Source organism: Anser brachyrhynchus (genome assembly GCF_964034855.1).
Source record: "Anser brachyrhynchus genome assembly, chromosome: 7".
NCBI lineage: Eukaryota > Metazoa > Chordata > Aves > Anseriformes > Anatidae > Anser > Anser brachyrhynchus.
Window position 1 is genome coordinate 26,362,463 of NC_137701.1, and position 19,283 is coordinate 26,381,745.

At 37.9% G+C, this 19,283-nt stretch overlaps 1 protein-coding gene across 6 annotated transcripts in view; it reads left to right on the forward strand.

Moving 5' to 3' along the window:
- MYLK (myosin light chain kinase) overlaps positions 1-19,283 on the forward strand; it is a 211,858-nt gene that overhangs the window by 100,888 nt on the left and 91,687 nt on the right. For 4 of the 6 annotated variants that reach the window (XM_080601101.1, XM_080601098.1, XM_080601100.1 and 1 more), the window contains 4 exons: positions 1,062-1,636; positions 2,595-2,798; positions 3,960-4,094; positions 9,668-9,820. In XM_080601101.1, the coding sequence (XP_080457227.1) occupies positions 1,062-1,636; positions 2,595-2,798; positions 3,960-4,094; positions 9,668-9,820 (1,067 nt within the window). Of the gene's footprint in view, positions 1-1,061; positions 1,637-2,594; positions 2,799-3,959; positions 4,095-9,667; positions 9,821-14,648; positions 14,761-19,283 lie in introns of those variants that run through there. The other 2 variants (XM_080601099.1, XM_080601103.1) reach the window with 2 other exon arrangements.

Sequence of the window (19,283 nt, forward strand, 5' to 3'; positions counted from 1 at the left end):
AAGTTTAGTGTGATTCTCTACAGCTGGAATTCCCAATGTACTGGGTTCTTCACAGTATTTTTGCCTCCTCCATTGTTTACTCACAAATGAAGGATATTTCATAAAATGTAAAAATCTTACAGTTGTAACTGTAAATCTTGTGTGCATTATTTCTATATTGCCTTTAACTCTGGCTGAAGAATGTACCACCATAAATATCCTGAATCTCCCTGGGAGAATAAGTCAATGACACAAAACACAGCAAAGCAGAGCTGGGTTAGAAATGACTTTTAGAATTTCATGTGTTCCATTTCTGCCTTGGAAAAATAATTATGCTTTTGGAGGTGTGAGACAGACACAGTGCTCTACACGTAGCAGCTTAGGGGTCAGGGCAGTCAACTTCAATGTAGGAAACTTAAATTCAGGTCCCTCAAGTTCTGACCAGCAGATCCATCACAGTTCTGAGAAACTCTTCATAATAAAATCATAGATGATATTTTTACATCCATTCAATTGATTATTTTTTTTTTTACTACACCCCTTTTCCCTCCTCTAGTATTCTGCCAAATTTACTGATGAGTTCCCTTTTGAAATCACCTAAGTTATAAGACACCATAATTAGAAATAGTAAATTCACTGCATAATTTACATTTTAATTTCACCTTAAGGAGCTATTTTACGTGGCATTTTGAGCTAAAATTACACGTAGCCTCAATTTATTAAAGTATGTCATAGTGTTACACTATGGATATTCCAGGAACTCATGTAATTACTCTCTAGCAGCATATTCAAAGCTAGTGTCTGACTCACAAAACATGTGTTACAACCTGAGCAGAGGATTTGTACCCAGAAACTCCTCAGTTGAGACAGTGTTTGAGCACTGATCACATTTAATGAGTAATTTCACTTTACCTCTTTCATCCCTGTTTTTAATCAGTCTGAGGGAAAGAGCAGTGCTTGTCACTCACATAACTAAAGGCAAATTGATCTTCCTCCTAAGGGCTTGGACATTTATATCATTGCTGATAATAATAATTAGTCTTTATACAGAGTCATATATCTGTAAACTTGTCTTCCTTCAGCATGCCGTCAAAACCAACAACATTTGCTACTAAAGCTGCTGAAAACTCAGATTTCAAACAGGCAGCTAGCAATGGGATTGCCAAAGAGCTCAAATCTAGCAGCACTGAACTCATGATTGAAACCAATGACAGGGTGTCAGCAAAGAAAGAGGCCTTTTACATCTCCAGAGAAGCCAAAGAGAGTAAGCAAGTACAGAACCAAGAAGTCAATGCAGTATCTCTTCAAGAACCTAAAGGAGGAACAAAGGGATCTCAGGTCTTGCAGAAAACTTCAAGCACCATCACACTACAGCCCGTCAAAGTGCAACCAGAACCAAAGGCAGAACCCCAGACCGCTTTCATCAGGCAGGGTGAAGACAGGAAAAGGACTGTGCAGCCCCTGATGACAACTCAGCAAACCCCATCTCTGACAGGACAAGTAGGTCCAAGGAGTAGAGAAGCAGAAAATAGAGCTGGAGCCCGGAAGGCTGTAATGGAGGAGAAGAGGGACCCTTTGGGAATTCCTCCTCAGTTTGAGAGCCGCCCAGAGAGCCTGGAAGCATCAGAAGGACAGGAGATTAAATTCAAGAGCAAAGGTAAAGGGATGAAAGGTATCAGAGCCCTGGGGTTAGTCAGGTTACCCTTCTGTGTGCAGAAGTAGGGAAGCTCTTCCTCCTTCACTGCAAGTTGCCCTGCTCATAAAGCATTTCAGAAATAGATGGTGAATTTCATGTTGTTTCCACAGTAATCTGCTGTGGAAAAGATCAGGTAAGAAACTGCAATCAGTCTCTATATTTCCATTTGGGAATCTACTATTGCCCCTCATATTTGGTTGGCCCAGTGATGATCTGAGTGTTTCCTAACAGCTGAAATGAAAAGGTCAAAATTAAAATGGTGTTTAAGAGTTTTCTTCACAGTTTGGCCAGGTTTCAACCTCTTGAAAGAGTAATGAAGGCTGTACCTTGCTGAATCCAAGAAGTATGTTTAGAACACTTTTTTTTTTTTTCTTTTAATTACAATTTTAGTAGAAGATTATTTGTAAACTTTTTTTTTTTCAAGTTTGCACTCTAAAATGCTCCTAAAAGTGAGAGAGAAATTGTTTTTTATGTCTCTAGCTTTCTCTTCTCTAGGTTGTGCAGTCCAGTCCCAGAATGAACAACCACAGTAATTGTTTCAGTGGTAGGAACCGTGGATTGTGAAGTACTGATAAGTACTTAGAGAAACCAACTGAGCAGGATAGCAAGGAATGGCAGAAATATCTTTTTCTTTTCTAATATCACATCCATTTTTTTTGTGTGACTTGTTAGAGGAACAATTTTCAGATAGAAGTGCTGTGGTTTTTCAGGTTACCAAGCATTTTTTAATTTAAAGGTGGACAGGCTGAAAGGTTTTGGAACATCAGAAATATCAAACTGTCTTTTGAAGCTAGTGTATTACTGACTCATTAAGGTTTATATAATCATGTATGTGTAAATTATACCTAATTTATACTAGAGCAAATAATGGAATTACACTAATACCTGTTTATAAAAATTCAAAGACCTGATGGTTTAGTTTCAGGGAAACCAAAACCAAATGTGGAGTGGTTCAAAGAGGGTGCACCTATTAAAGCTGGAGAAAGTATCCAAATATATGAAGAAGACGGAATTCATTGCCTGTGGTTAAAGAAAACCTGCTTGGGGGACAGTGGATCTTACAGCTGTGCAGCTTTCAACCCCAAAGGCCAGACTTCCACCAGCTGGTTGTTAACTGTCAAAAGTAAGTAAGCTAGTGTGAGCCCATCTGCACTTTGAAAACTGTGGCTGGTTTTTACTGTGTTGCCAAAGGGTGGTGACTGAAAAATTCCTGTTAGAATTTCTCAGTAAAGTTTAATTCTGATTCCTAGTTTTGTCACTGATGTGGTGTGGGATAGCTGACAAGCCACTTTCTGCATCAGTTTCCACTCTGACCTTTTGTTTTTGTTGTTTGTATAACTAAAACCCTCTCATCACATGCTTTGCACCCAGGGAGGTCTGTTCCCCATTGGAGTTTTCTATTAATGTTTGTATTTGATACAGTTTGCCAAAGATTTTGTTGTTGTTCTGCATGTAGTTCTCTTGGAGTTGCTTAGCATTTCTGCAGGACACTGCATATCTGAAATGTTTTGCAAGCACAAACTGATCCTGTGCAGTAGAGCAAGTAAGAAGAAAAGTGAAGGAATGAGGATTGCATGCTGCCAAATTCAAGTATAGTTCCCAGTAAAAAATTATTTTGAGCTTGAAGGCACTGTCTTACTGGTCTTATTGAAAGATATTTATTTTTTTTTTGCCTTTTAGTAAATCCTGTCCTCATTTCTAAGTGTTTCACCTGGTTTTAGGTTTTCTCCTGGAGCTATGATCATGTTTATGCAAATTTCTCTATTTGCTGTGCCTGAGGTTAAAGAAGGATACCCGAGATACTCTCACTTTCCATCTTATTAGACACCTGTAAACTGCATCCTTAATTCACCCTGTTTCACTGCCAACCAGGGGAAACTGGGGAGAGGAACTGGGAGAATACAGACAAGCAGAGAGAAGAATTTTCCTTCTTATTCTTTGCACTGAGCTCTCTGGCAATATGTTGCATACCCTTCTAGTAATTGGCCGCAACTGGTGAAATCTGGAGCAGAAAACCACCACCTAAGAAAGAGCTTGAAGGCTGGCAATGCTTGCTTTGTAGATTATGAAAGAACCCCTTATTTCACACCAGTTCACACTCAAAATGATTTATGTTTCCCAATAAAACATTTCACTGTGGTTTTGATTTATTTTTTTTCTGGTTGGCACAGGATGAATCTGTTAGCCCAGCCATGCCACCTAACCATACCTAGAAAAGTCACTAAGTGGTAAAGGTCATTTTGTCAATTTGGGTTAAAGGAACTGTTTTCATTTTGGTTTTAAGGGCCTAAAGTTGAAGAGGTTGCTCCATGCTTTTCCAGTGTCTTGAAAGGATGCACTGTGAGTGAAGGGCAAGACTTTGTGCTGCAGTGCTGTGTAGGAGGCATACCTGTGCCTCAGATCACATGGCTTCTCAATGGTAAGGAACCCCCTGGTCTGCAATACGTGCATGCACCCACTTACATTCACAGTCTCAAATGCCACTCTGATTAGTATATAGCATGGCTGTGAATACTGCACTCTAACTCACCATAATATAATACACTAGAACCTTTGAAGAAAATCACTTTATATTCAGATAGTAAACAAGAAGGATAGTGGGTTTTTTGTTGTTTTTTTTTTTTTTTTCTGTCTTACTGCAGTTTTCCAGTATGTCCAGGAGGGGACTCTAGTGACAACATTCTATGCAGATGGTTTTCCTGGGTTTCGTTAAATGAAGTTTTCACCATGCTGCAACAAAATCTGTTTTGCTACTGTATGCTGAATCCTGTGCTACCTCCACTCCTTTGGTATGAGCCTCTGCTTGGAGAGTAGCAGGTTGGCACCATGATCCCACAGGAGAAATAAGTCCTAAGCAAAATATGTACCTTATCACCTTCTAGGGTTGGAAGGAAATCTATGCCAGATTCCATTCATCATTCAGCTGGGCAGGTCATAACTGTTTTTAGCATCCATATGCCTAAGATAACAAAATCACAGCTTTTCTCATTGATTGTCTACTAGGAAGATGTTCCTTGAGATCCCAGGTCTGCACAGGAATGCCTATAAAAAGTTGATTTAAAAAAAGGATGCATAATTTTTTATTTTATCAGGCTCTATAAACTCCTCCCATGTTCTAATTAAACAACTGAACATGGAAGCTTCCTTAACAGTCCCCTCTTGATATCAGAGTTGGACCCAAACTTCAGTATTTTGCTTAGATTTCAAATGATTTCAGAGATCCAAGGCCTACATACTTTGACTAAGGTCTCTTTCAGTTTAGAGTCATGTCTATTAAACACCAGACAGATTTATTCAGCTTAACCCTCAAGCACCTCTGTTATTCGTGAAGTGCAATTGATTTTTTGCAGACTCCCCCAGACTATCTATCTTTGTGTGTGTGTGATTTAAAGACAAAGAGTAGCATGCTTTGCCATAAAACTGTTTCCTCTAGGATTGTTTTAAAATGAGTTATTTGTACACGATCTCTGCTTTTCTTAAGTTGTTCAGAGTAAGTGGGATAACTCAAAAAGGTGGCAGGGCAAATGAACCATGACCTTGAGATCGGTATGTTCCCACAGCCTGGCGTGTTCTCCTTCCCAATAGCTCCATGTCTAGAATAGAAAGGCCACCGCTTTATTTACAGCATGAAACATGTGAATGAAAGCTCAGACATACTCCCATTGGAAAGCATTTGTTTCTCTGAAGACTACTTTGCAGTTCCTGCTTTGCAGACTGGGGTAGAATCACTGTTGCAACTAAATAATTGTGTCTTGAAGCACAGAGGGGACAACTCCTACGCATTGGGTCAACCTTTTCAGCTTCATGTTCCAAGGGTATCCCATGTCCTATGCAGTTCCCTTAGTCATTGAATGATGTAGTTATACCTAGCTGTCATCCATATCACACAGAGCATATTCCTGTCTCAAATGACTTCAAATTCTGTGTTACACTTTATCAGGAACAGAGATAATGTCTCCATTGATGTAACCATGCTACCCAGAAAGACATTGTCTCCTGAAAAAATGAAGCCTAGAGGTCAATAAACCACAGGTTTCTGTAGGCTTCCAGTATGCACTGAGCTCGCCTGCCATTTTTCAATATGTTTGTTCTGCTTTGACCTTCCTCTTTTGAACTCAGCTGAGTCTGCCCCTGTTCAGGTATAACAACGTTTTTATTGCATCAAAGCTTCTACCTGCAATTGTATCAGTATCACAAGGAGGCATAAGCATGGTGTGTTTTTTTTTCAGGTAGCTGGAATTTAAACCATTTACGATTCTGTAGGTGAAAGCTAGCTCTGCTCTTAAATAAAAAGGCAGTGATGATTCTGAGTAACAGTAGCACAACAAACTATTACAATAATAAAAATTAGGGACATCATTATTTTAAAGATATAAGTACACTTCTTTTATTAAAGACTCCTATAATATACCATTATATTTTAATGTTTTCCTGTCTTGCATCTGATTGTGATGCATAACAGTTTGTATACCATTTTGATACAAACTCGAATGGATTATAAACAGTAGTTTAATGCTGCTAATTCCATATACACTCCTACGGTTGTTATTCTACCTGACGATCAAATTGGATATAGCGATCTTTGTTTGAAAGCAAACTTTTCTTTCCTGTCTACAAGCTAGCTAGATACTACAAACCACTCGTCTTTATATCCATAACCAAATAAAGGAGAAAAGTGTGTTTTCAAAAAAAAAAAAAAGTGTTAGAATCTGCTGTCCATGCTCGGAATATAAAGCCTCTTCAATTCGTAAGTGGTAGACTGCTGCAGAGAAAAATGTAGTCTGCCCAGAGCAATTGCACAACTGTTTGAAATATAGCACTTTTTATATGGGACAGGTTGTCAGAATTCACAAGAAAATATCAAATGCAAATTGTCTTCCAAGTGTGACAACAATAATGGATTATTTTTTTTGAAAGGACTAGTGGGAGAAATATGTACATCTAGACGAAATAATGTGTGCAAAGCCCAAGTTTAGCAAATCATAAGAGAACAGGGAAAAAAAAAAAAAAAAAAGAAGAGTCTAGGCAGGCCAGCCCTTGATACCAAGCACCATGTATGCTGCCCAGTTTGCCTCCGAGAAACCAACAATACCTGAGAACGAAAAGATTTACAACAGCTCGTTACATGCAAGTACTACTTTTATATACTGACTATTTTTACCAGTTGTGACTGCATGCAAATTTAAAATATTTTCCAAGCCATACATAGATTGACCTCTCTTTTTAGGGCAACCAAGCCAAAACGATAGATGATGTAAGTGGCGCATTGTCAATAATTAATTCTTAGAACCTGTAAGGGCAAGGAGTTACTTCTACATTTATCCAAGTTACACAAATAAGAGCCACTTGACTGGACTGTGGACTATTTTCTAGCTCCTACTCTTCTCTGCACCTTTACCATCCTCAATTTCTTCTTTATACTTTTTCCAGGCCTATTATAATGATTTAAATATTTTTTTCCAACTTTTTAAAGACAGTTCTTTTGTCTTTTGCTCTAATTCTGCATATTAAATTAAATTTCCCCCTGAATCTTCACCAGTTTACTTCACCATTTTTTTTTAAATTCTCTGAAAATAAACTTTTTTTGGTTTAGTTCTGGCCTCACCAAAATTTCAATTTCAATTTATTTTAGCTTCTTTAAATGCTTTATTGGTAACTTCTTTTTAATTTGTAAGGATAAGGCCTGTTTCACTTTATTTCAAATATATCCTTTTTCTTATTTTTTTTTCCGAAGTTAAATTGAACATCTTTTTTATTTAAAAACAATAATAATAAACATATTAATTTAAAAACAATATGATCACAACTTTAAGCAGAACAATTCTCTGAATAGTGTTTTGTTTTAGGATAGCTTTATGATCTGTCCAGAAAGCTTTTAATAAATGGGCCAGGGGAAAATTTCCTTTCTTCTGGCATAACATGCCAGCAGTAAGGTATTTTTTGTTATTGTTTCTACTGCCAAGCTGTCATGGAGATTTGACTGTTCTGCCTCTAGAGAAGGCAACATTTCACTGCTGGGAGAGTTGTTTTTATTAGATCAAAATATAAGAACAATGGATATAACTTAGAATCTTGCTGTAGGTTATTCCTCAGAGCAGAAATATTTTCATTTGTTTGCTGGGGTCTAATGAAAAGACAGAATGGTGAATAGTGCTAAAAAAAAAATAATGGTTTCATTGAGTTGGAGTGAGAAATGGGATGCCCTGACAAATTTCAGTTTGAGGACATGGTAAAGGAGGCCCCATTTTCTTTTTCCACACAGAACATTTATCGTATTCATTTGTTTATTTATGACCAAAAATAAAAAAATAAAAAAAAATAAGGCCAGTTTTAACAATGTAGCTTTTGTTCTGAATGTATTTCTGTCCTGGTTATCATCATAGCATCATTAGGCACCATTTATAGTTTCAGGGTCAGAATCCCAGGCAGGATCCCTGTCAGGTTTGACACCCTACAGTCAGACCAGGAAGGCAGTCCAACACCCCATGCCCTCTTACAGAAAGCTTTCTTTGCTTGAGCTTCAGTTCTATGTATACGTATTTGAATGTAATGGTATTCCTGTATGCAAAAATATGGGATTGGAATTAATAGTTACAACAGCCTGTGTAACTGAGTGAAAGGGATCTCAAAGGAACTAGCAATAAGAATATGCGATCTGTCATCTGAGAAGAACGTGAGGTGAGTTTATTCTAAAATCGGAGTCTTCTGGGCAGTTGATTAAATGTTTGCCCCAGTTTTTCATGCTGTGGAAAATCTGCTAATTTAACAAAGAGATAACTTTAAAGAGAAAAAAGGGAATGAGATCATCTACCTAGGCATTATATAGTATTTTTTAAATATTGGATCATGATGATTTGGGTGCATCTATGCATTTCCAAATTAAACTTCATATGCGGATAAATAATGCATAGATAATAACTGTCTTCTGCTAATGTTGGAAATCAGAGATGAGAGAAAAATCTGTATCATCATTTAATTTATCCTGCTGATAGTGCGGAGATGGTTTTTAGAATCCCCAGAGGTTTTTTTTCCCAAATGTTTTTAAATGACTTTGGCAATTAAATCAATTTTGATCTTTCCTTTTGACCATTATCTCCCAAGTGACAGATGTCTTTGATACAGTCCTGCACAATTTCTCTGCAGTTTCACCGTCCTCTCAGATGACCTTAGTTTCTCTTCCAGCATGGTGTTTATGCAGATATCAGGCCCTCTTAAGCATTGCATACACTGGGAAAACAACCAATGATGAGTCAGTACTGGAAAATATTTAATATGGGGAAAACAGATTGCAGAAGCATTTCAGAAAGTAAGGCTGAGATTGATGATAGTTCCCGAAACAATAGCAAGGCGACTTAAACCAGTCTACACTAACATTTAAGCATGTTCCATACCAATTCAAGGAACCAGTTTCTTAAAATGAACTTCTTTAACAGTCGTGTCACTGTAGACCAGACTGTACATGTCTGCTACCAGACTATAGATACTGTAGTGTAGATTGAATGCCTGGTAGATCAGCCTCTTGGCTCCATCCTAGACTTTGCTGCCTCTCTTGGAATGTCTTCCACTGCAAAGTACTTAATTTAAGGGGCTTCAAGTGCTTCATCATGCCCTTTTGTACATCTGGACAGTAATACCAGTATCTTTTTTTCAGGCAAATTTCTATTAGATGGAGGCAATGTCTAAGTAAACACACAAGACGTTTGTTCTCTTATCTGCCTGAGAGAGAATCTCTTCAAAGCACAAAGATCAACCTTCTTCCTCTTATTGCTACCAAAGGTGGCACCCAATAAACCTAATGAATGGTGAGATTTGTCTGAAGACCATATTCTGCTTTGTGCTTGGGATGCTTCTGTTTGTAGTCACTAGAGAGCAGTGGCTGTGCATTCTAATATACTGCCCACTGTTAGGCATCCAGATTTCACTGAAAGCAAGAAGTGTTTTTGAAACATATGGCTGATGTATTAAGATAATTGTCTCCCTTTCTGTCTGCAGAACAGCCAATTCAGTATGCCCATTCCACTTTTGAAGATGGAGTTGCAAAACTGACTGTCCAAGATGCCTTACCAGAAGATGATGGCATTTATACCTGTCTGGCTGAAAACAACACAGGACGGGCATCATGCAGTGCTCAGGTCACTGTCAAAGGTGAATACTCAGCTTCATGTAATTACAGCAGTGGTATCTGCCATAATCATTAAAAAACAAACAAAGAACATTAGATCTTTAAGAAGGTGCTTGTAAATGTATTCCGTGTTTTTCTTAGCTCTTCTCTGCAGGCTTGGTTTTCTCCTCTTTGGAGGTGTGTGAAACTTAGATGTTTAGGGACTGTGAAAAGTAAAGTGATATGTATGTTGCTTAAAAGGGTATTAATGTTCTGATATTACCAAGAGTGGCTTAATGTGGTAGAGAGCAGTGAAGCTAAGGTTTGGAAGAATTGTATCAGTGTAGGAAAGGACTGTCTCTGCTGAAAGAAAAGAGTGCCATATCACCAGTGTCACCCATCAGGAAGAAAGTGCTGTGATGAGAAGGCAGCTGCCACCCCTTTTGCTTGAACAGAGTTCTCTCAGAGAACAGGGCCAGGGACTGCAATTATGATAGCAAATGTCACTGTTCAGATACCAGGAGTTATGAGAGGGAAAAATAACTCTGAGGAGGTATGTGTTAGCTAATGGGAGGAACTATATCTCCAAATGAGCAGAATTTTGGTAGTGTAAGTACCAGAAGAAGGACGTAGTGAGCAATTGAGATGATCTGTCATCTCTGAAATCTAGGAGCATCTTCTTTGCAAATATCAATATTCTGATACCCTCAGTGATGACTCGACATATTTCATTTGTCCATGAATGACGTAATTCTGCACTATGATCTGAACAAACCCAATCTAAAACAACAGAGATCTCATCTTGTCAGAATCCCATGGATAAATTGAACAGTGAGAGGTAGTATCAATCAGAATTATTTTTGTTATTCTTATAATCTCATGTGGTATCAGGTTATACAGTTGTTTTGTTTTATGGCTGCAGATGATCAGATTCCACCTCCCTCTGCACTCAAGACTGTATTTAGTATTTATCATCTGCAAATTATTTTCTTCCCAAAGTTATAAAAGTTTGCCGCTGCCTGTCCAACAGATGGATGAGTGACAGCTGCCAAGGGAAGTATTCCATTTGTCTAGGACCAAGTAATGCCTGCAGCAAATTAGTGCATATATCTTAGTGGGAAATGTATCCTGATTCCTGGGATCCTCGGATTTGTCTTAGTTTGCCAATGTTCTGTGGTGTTTGTCTTCAACACTTCAGTGATAGGTCTGCACCTATTCAGTCTGAGTGAATCCACTTAAAAATCTAGGCAAGCTGAAAAATGAAAACAGAGTAATTGTGGTAAATCTACGAGTTAATTTCTTGATTACAGAATTGGAAATGCGGTACCTACCCTACCCCCTCAAAAAAGGCATGAAGTAAGAAAATATTGACTTCAAATAATCCTGAAACTAATATGTTTTCTAATATGTTCTCAAAGCTGTCATTTATAATTTCTCTGAAGCATTTCATCTGCATTAGCTAAGGGGCAATTGAGAGAACTGCACCTCAAGGGAGCAGTCTTTGACATGGGACCTGCTGATTCTTCACTGGGACACAGAATCAAAAAAGACAGCCCCTTTCTCACTAATAATTTCTGAGTTATTTTAGGGTTGACATATGATGCTAATGCACTTAGTGACCTAGCCTTTCCCTAGGTTTCTGGGAGCACTTAGTGACCTAGCCTTTCCCTAGGTTTCTGTACTTTTCTGAGCTATTTCAGGCTACTTAGGCACCGTTGCACTGATTTGGATTCCTCTTATACTTTGGCTAGTCTGGGGCTCAAAAACTCCAATGCTACAGCTACTCTACTATGGGGAGTTAGTTCCTCTGTTCTGCATCCCGTTCTGTTTTCTGAGAGTCATGGAGTGTGGAGGGACAAAGATGAGCAGAATTAACAACATGCGTGACAGGCATGTGTTTAAAGTTTTTACAGCCTTAGCTCTCCTCTCCACTTCCTGCCTAAAAGTCATTATGTCCTTATTGCTGTGAGGATTAGAATAACTTTCCCCAACACTCAGATCGATGCGGATTTGCCTGACAGAAATAGTACCAAATTTAAAATTGTGATTTCCAAATCTCTTATCTTTTCATATATTTCCATCAGATCCTCTAGCAAGCATTTACTGGCTCTAGGCTTCTTTGAGACCCTGAATGCTGCAGCTAAGGCTTCTCAAAAATGCTTGGCTTTTGCAGGCAGATTACAGCAGGAAATCCATGTACATGCAGGAAGAGAGAAAACTTCATAAATCCTCTCCTGACCAGACACAGATTAGTGGGAAAAAGTCTGTATAAGCTGTTTCTGAATTGTAACTCATCCCTTCCTTTTTGTCTCCCAGATGATTTAAGGTTTTCAGGTTTTATGGAGCATTCAGTTTGTTCATTCATTGCTAGAGCAATATTTTCTTTTTGTACCTGAAATGTAATTTGTATTTAATCTAAGACAGAATTAACCTTCTTGACATATTATCAGTATCAGACCAGTGTCAGAAATCATCTTCCTTCCAAATCATCGCTCTTGGCTTTATAGTTATTTATAATTGTCTTTTTCTTCCTTATTACTGAGCAGGATAAATTCTGCCTTGTGGCCAGCAACCTCAGTCCTTCCTTGGATTTATAAGAAAAAAGCTGAAGGCATTTAGCCATTTGTAGGAGGCTTTTGGCATCTTGTTGCAAAAGTCCCACACTTCTTATAGATAGTGTATTAAGTATTAAGTGTCTTAAAAATTAAACAAATTCAAACTAATCATTCTTGTGAAGATCACTTAAAGGCAGGCTGACTAAAGGGACACTAGGTAGTCTCTGAAGAAAGTAAGTTAATCAAGGTGAAGCTAATTCTGGTCTTGTGAAAGACTAAGTAGACTAAATTGAATCCTGACAGTTGTCTTCTCTGTGATGGTGGTTTCTTAAAGCTGTAATGTAGGTTAGAGATGAGCTCCAGAGAATGAGTGGCACTTTTTTGAAAAACCAGCCTAGAAAATATCTTCACCATCAGAATGTTTTCTAACTGAATTCTCCAGTGAGCGGGGTGCACTGGATGAAATGCTAGATTAATTAGTCTAATGCAAGAAAACCTAAGAGGTAAGAAACAGTCCAGATTACTCAAACATTGTGACAGACCTCCCTTTTCCCGCAACAGTACCATTTGTCACTCTGAAAATGTTAGATTTTTTTCTTCACTCAGACTTATACATCATTTTCCATACACAGCAAAATCAAAGTTTGAGAAGCTTTGGGGCTGACGTGCAAGTTTTTCTGTAAGTTTTTAACTGCTGTATAAATGACTGAGTTCTTGCTGTTATTGTAAATTAGTCAACATTTAATACTACAATTTTCCAGATGTTTTGTGATATGAAAATAAGTATCCAAGCCATTTTCTAAATATACCATGCATCTCATTAAAAATAAAAAAAATAAAAAAATAAAAAATCCCAGCTTCTTAACAGCCAGATGTAGGGTACATTCAGGTCACCTGAAATGTATTTTCAGTGATTATATACTGAAGGTGATAGTAGACACTGAGGTTGAATATTAATATTACTCAGTTTTTTGCCAAGGTCTTTGACCTTTTAAACTAGTTTTTTATGATTAGAAAAATGTGCCGAGGAGAGGTTAATTGACTTGGCTGTACATATAATGAGTCAGTTATAGTGCTATGCTGTAGCTGTGACAGTTGAAGTATATGGACAAGATGACAAGTGGTAATAACTGGTATAGTCGGAATTAAGGCCAACTCCGAGGCACAGCAGCTGTTCTTCAGGTCTGCCTCATACCTCAGATAAGCCTTCTGATATGTAATTGTCTCTGTCAGTTAACTATTCACTGACAAGGAACCATAAGTGAGACCTACCTGTAGCAAAGATGTGTCAAAGGGATATTTAACCACCTGACATTCACACCAATTCCTGGGTGTGCTACACAAGATACAAGGGTGAGGGAGAGCAGGAGGAGGGATGGGACAAATGATGGGATCAATCTATTATTGTTCTGTACCAAACTAATACTGTGTGTAGAAAGCTTTTTTTCTTTTGCAAACAGGGTGTGCATGTAAGAGAGGCAGTTATTTCCTTTTTCCAGTGTATCAAGCTGGAGTGCTTGTTACACGAGGGCCAGGAGAATATATTATATATTATATATTATATATTATATATTATATATTATATATTATATATTATATATTATATATTATATATTATATATTATATATTATATATTATATATTATATATTATATATTATATAATATATAATATATAATATATTATATATATTATACCAGGAGAATGTCCTTCTGTCTTACAGTTCTGCCCAGCTGTAGATGACAAACAAAACATCTGACCTACTGCAGCTCTTCTTTCACCATGTGGACTTCCTGTGCCTCCTCATGCCAGGCAGAAGTAGCATTGATTTTAAGAGGGAGTGCACAAAGCCTGGCTGGCGATAGCAGTAGCACATGCTTGGAGCTAGGATGGTCCGGTGGGCTCTGGTGCTCTACAGCCACCCAGAACTGTTTTGCTGATGCTGGTCTTCTGTACATTGCTTTCTTGAACAGAGGCCTAATGCTGCCTCCCTCAGTGAGCAAACACTATTCAGCAAATGCTGCTGCTTCTGTTTATTGGCTCTTGACCTCATTTCTTCCTCCCTGCCAGCACTGCACTTTCCTGATTTCACACCTGTTCCTCTTTCTCCCCAGCCACTTTCAGTTCACAGGGTTGTGTTTTGGTTTTTTTTTTTGTTATTTTTTTTTTTAGTGCAGCCTCCCCAGCATAAATATCTATGTAGGGAACTAGTAGCCCTTGTAATCCAATCACTGTAGTCGTTCATTGATCATTGGACAAGCAGATTAGAGTCACCTGAAAGCCTGTCAGAGTCCCTGCTCTAGTAACCAGTTTATCTGAGCAGTGAAGGGAGATGTTATGTGGAAAACCAGTTTCTTTTGTTCCTGTCACTTTTCTGTCTGGTGTGAGCGGGACTGTAAAATATAAGCAGGTTGAAGAAAGGCTTTCAGGTAGGAGTCTTTTCTTCCACTCATTAGAGACACTGTCTTTAGGTCATGGGTTATTTTCCTTTCAATCTCAGAATGACCTCTCACAGATAGTCATCTTCTAAAGAAGGTAATCACTGCGATAAGCAACCTCTCTTTGAATCCTTAATTGAGAGGCTACAGCTTTGTTTCTCAAATATTTCTGCCTAAGGTAAGTGAAGTGTGATGTCTTACTTGTCAAGAGTGATGAAATAGTTGTGACAGTTTTTCAAAGCCAATATTTATTTGAAAATAATTTGCTGTATTTGAAGCATAACATAAATATAAAGGACTATAGAAGACTTTCCAAAATGCATGAGTCTAGTCTTGTTAAATGTCCAGAAGGCATTCCAGACCAGTAGCCTGGTGGAACTGCTTGGCTATGTAAGAACTGGTTCAGAGCACTAAATGAAAGCAAGGTTTTTTTGTTTCTACATTGAAAGGTCAGAGGTAAGCTGTTGTAAGCAGAGCTAATATTAGCTATCAAAGAAACTCTGTTCCAGTGCTTTCAAGAGTGTCCTAAAGTTCTTGGTCCAGCACTATGCGTGGGTCAGTAACAGCTGTAATCCTTGTAAGACTGAGCTGCATTTTTTTAATAAATTGCCTTCTTTCAGAACCTCAAGACCAAACATGAAGAACAATGCCAGCTAGAGACCAAAAATGAGGGACAAAAGCTAAACATGTGTGGAAGCTTTTAATGACATAGGATTTGTGCCATCAATACAAACAAAGTTCTCTAAAGACAGCTTCTTGATATAAGCCATTTCCAGAAAAAGGGAAACCAAATTTGGATACAAATGAGGGATGAGTGATTGCAGAATGAGCAAAAGTTAAATGGCAAGAATTGTATTAATTTTTTTATAAATGAAAAACAAAGCTGACAGAAAAAAAATATATTTAATTTCAAAAGAAAAACAACAACAAGAAAACCCCCTACATCTGATGGTGTTCTCAACTGTTAACTTTTAACTATTGTATACCAGAATGACAGAAAACAGATGGTTTTGTTAACAGTCTTAGGAATGATTCTATGTTGGTCCAGGGGTAAACTCCCCATTTGGATTGCCAAATTCTATGATGTTCTAGTTTTAACTGAAAAGTGGAAGTTGTCAAAAAACATATAAAGCCCGTTAACTGAATATACACCTGAGTAATTTTGAAAGCATGGATATGTCATTACCCCAAAGAATGTTTCCAAAAGCAGCTGATATGGATTAGTTAGTGCAAATTCAGTCAGGCATCAAATTATCTTATTGAATTAGGTTGACTGTAAAACCTTACAGAAATCATTGTTGTGCAGTAGATTTGAGGTAGGCAAGCTGCGGGAAGGGAAGAAGCCCTAATCAAAACTAATGGCTGACAGTTAATACAGTTAAGAGTGGGTGGTTTGTTGTTTGTTTTTGTTGGTTTGGAGGAAAATGGACTTGTTTTTTAACAGTAAGCATCATTTCTATCTGCATTCATTTTCTGGACTTTCTCCTAATTTTTCATGCGGTTAGGAATTTACCCAGTTTATTTTACTTCTATGAATCCTATTCCAACCTAGCTTCACTGAACTTCCTTACCATGCATATAAGAGTAACCTGAATTTATCAAAGCAGAGTCCTTTTTTGCATACATTGCTAAACAAATGAAAAAGAGCAAACATATTTTAGTCACTTTTGTACCATCAGTCATGACTACGTCATATAGAGTACTCGCCAATGAAAAACTTAGTCTGCAGACTGATTATGTACCAGTTAAAATTACTATATACCCAAGAACATCACAGGTAAAATGGCCAAGTGCTAGAAGCAACCTGTTATAACAGGTAAGCTTTTCACATCTAGTGCCTCATACTTAGGCAGAGAGAGAGATACAGATGGAAGTGCACCTGTAAGTTTAATGTTTACCTTTAAACTACAAATCAAAAAGTGGAATACATCTTTAACCAAGCAGTTTCCCAAATTGTGAATTAAAATCTTAGGGGCATTAAGACAGCCTCTAAGGATATATCTGTGCCTTCTCTTCTCACTGTTTAAGGCAATTTGCACTTCTGTTAATGTGAAGTTTTGTCCCTTTCTATTTATGTCTCTTGGATTTGGTAACAGAACTGTTGGCCGTATTTTAGAAGCCTCTTGATTACCTTGCATCACCCACTGATGTAAAACATATATACAAATAAGCATATATATGCTCCAGTGCAAAAATCTCATAGAAGTTTTACTTACAGAAGGAAAATTCTTGCATAAGCAGAAGAGTATAGCCAACGGTTAGGGAAAAGCAGAGGGCGTCAGTGTCCAGTAAGATTTTTGTCACATATCCAAGAAAATAATCATTAAAAAATGTCTCTCAATCAAAGGATTCAGTGGACAAAAGAGATTGGTTTGAGAGTAGGGTGATGTGCATGTCTGAGTATAAATGAGAAAACTTTTGTGAATAGTATTATCAATAGTCTAGGGAAATGGGACAACCACGAAAAAGATTTATGATTGTGTAAGAAAGGGATATTCAGCATGTGCAGAGAGAGAAGAACTATAAAGGGGAAAAATGAAGAATTACTTTATGAACAGCACTATGCAGGGGGAAAAGTAGGGTTATAGGGAGAGGAAGGCCAAAGTAAGATGAAAAGGGGAGATGAGTTTACCTCAGGGGAACATTTGTGTTTGATTTAGGTGACTACAGATAAATCTGGAAATTTTAAGTACATAAGCTGGAGTGTATAAGGCCAAGTAAGGATGGTGAACTCTTGAAGGTATGTTTCTTCAGTTTAGTCTTAAAAATTTATCAATGTGTTCTTTAAGCGTCTTACTGGGTTACAGTATAGATTCTAGTATTAGCATTCTAGGTTATTATGGACACCCAAATTGAAAACAAAGCTCCTCTGAGTAAACTGACCAAACAAGTCAGACTCTCAGGAATTCCATTTTCATTCTCATTTCTTTCATAGTGCTACTAATTTTCTGAAGGAAAACTAAACAGAACAGCAACAACAACAAAAAATAATATTTTTTGTCCTTAGCCTTTTCTCCCAAATGAAAACATGAAGAGGGTAAGGTTTCTTTTCTATGTGCCAAGTCCAACCTAGCTGTTGGCAGGGCATTTCCACTAGGCATAAATGCTCGTATGCTGCTTAGGCCCATCTTGCTTTCTGCCCTGTCACAGTCAAAGGCAAGTACTGACCTTGGAGAGCAGATGTCATGAAACTCGACTGTTGTGGACAGATAGTAGTGAGAAGTATCCCATCCTTGTCCTACTACAAAAATGTCATTTCTTACCGAGTCAAGAAGAATTAGCAACAAACCTCTCCCTACAAACACAGGGCCCCATGCTGAATATTAGCAGGTCCTGCCTTGTCCTCAATAATTTTGCAAGTCTATACAGTTCTCTTGCCTTTAAAGGCAGAATTGACCACATAACAGAAGCAGCATAACAGGATTTGTAGTATGAACATCTGGGTTGCAAAATGTACCTATCTAGGCATATACACCGCTCTAACACCTGTTTTCACTCTTCTTTGTAAAATGTAATTTTGTCAAACAATGATACTTTTAGAGGTATAAGGTTTTGATTTTAGAAATTGGAAAAATGTGTGATACAGAAAAGTTTAAGCACTTTAACACAGGTTACTGTGTAAGTCCTAATGAGCAAGTAATTTCTTTGAAGTAGAGGAAAGGAACAGAGGGCAGGAACTTCATGTAGCTGTATATGATTGGAGGTTTCCATATGGCTTCATTTTAGTCAGACCTTGCCTTGACTACAGTCCCACGGACACACTATGCCTTTTTTTCAGGATAATATCTTCGTTTTCTGTTTTGTTTTGTTTTCCAATATGAGTTCATCAAGAAGAGACAACTGAGCACAAACAAAGCCATACTACAACTTTGTTGCTGGTGTGGATTTATCTGGGGAGGGAAGGGCTAATGAGGTTTTAACTCTTTGTTAATGCCATCCTCGGGGACACTTGCACTTTATGTGACTGTTGTTCCTGTTGTGCTTCCATTCCATTTCTGCTCATACAGAGCCCATGCTTTTTCTAATGATCAAAGTGGTATCTCAGTACTTCAATATGCGTTGCAGTTAAGTTAAATTCTACCTGTGTGGCCAAAGAGAAATTGACACTGGACATGCAAAGGTGAAATTCTGCCTCAGCTGGATGCACATTTTTCGCTACAGAGCTAACCTGGATTGATCACACATATACGAATCACCTTTTCTGCAGTTCTCCATGTCAGACTGGTATAATTGTGTTTGCAACAATGCTATATTAGTGCAGATATCGGAGTGAATTTCTAGTGGACTAGCTAATGTTGGGGAATTTATTAGCAGAGGGCCAGCTGAGCTGCTGTATAAATGCATTTGGTAGATGCACACACTCTCCGGCCTTCCATGGAGTTGCTGTCTGTGGCAGTGACAAAAGAGCAGCAATCACTTGACGTAAATAGTTCACGAACAGGGTTAGTCATTAATAAGGCAGATGGTTCTGAAGGCAAAAGCAAACAGCTCTTTGACTGCAAAACTTCCAGTGA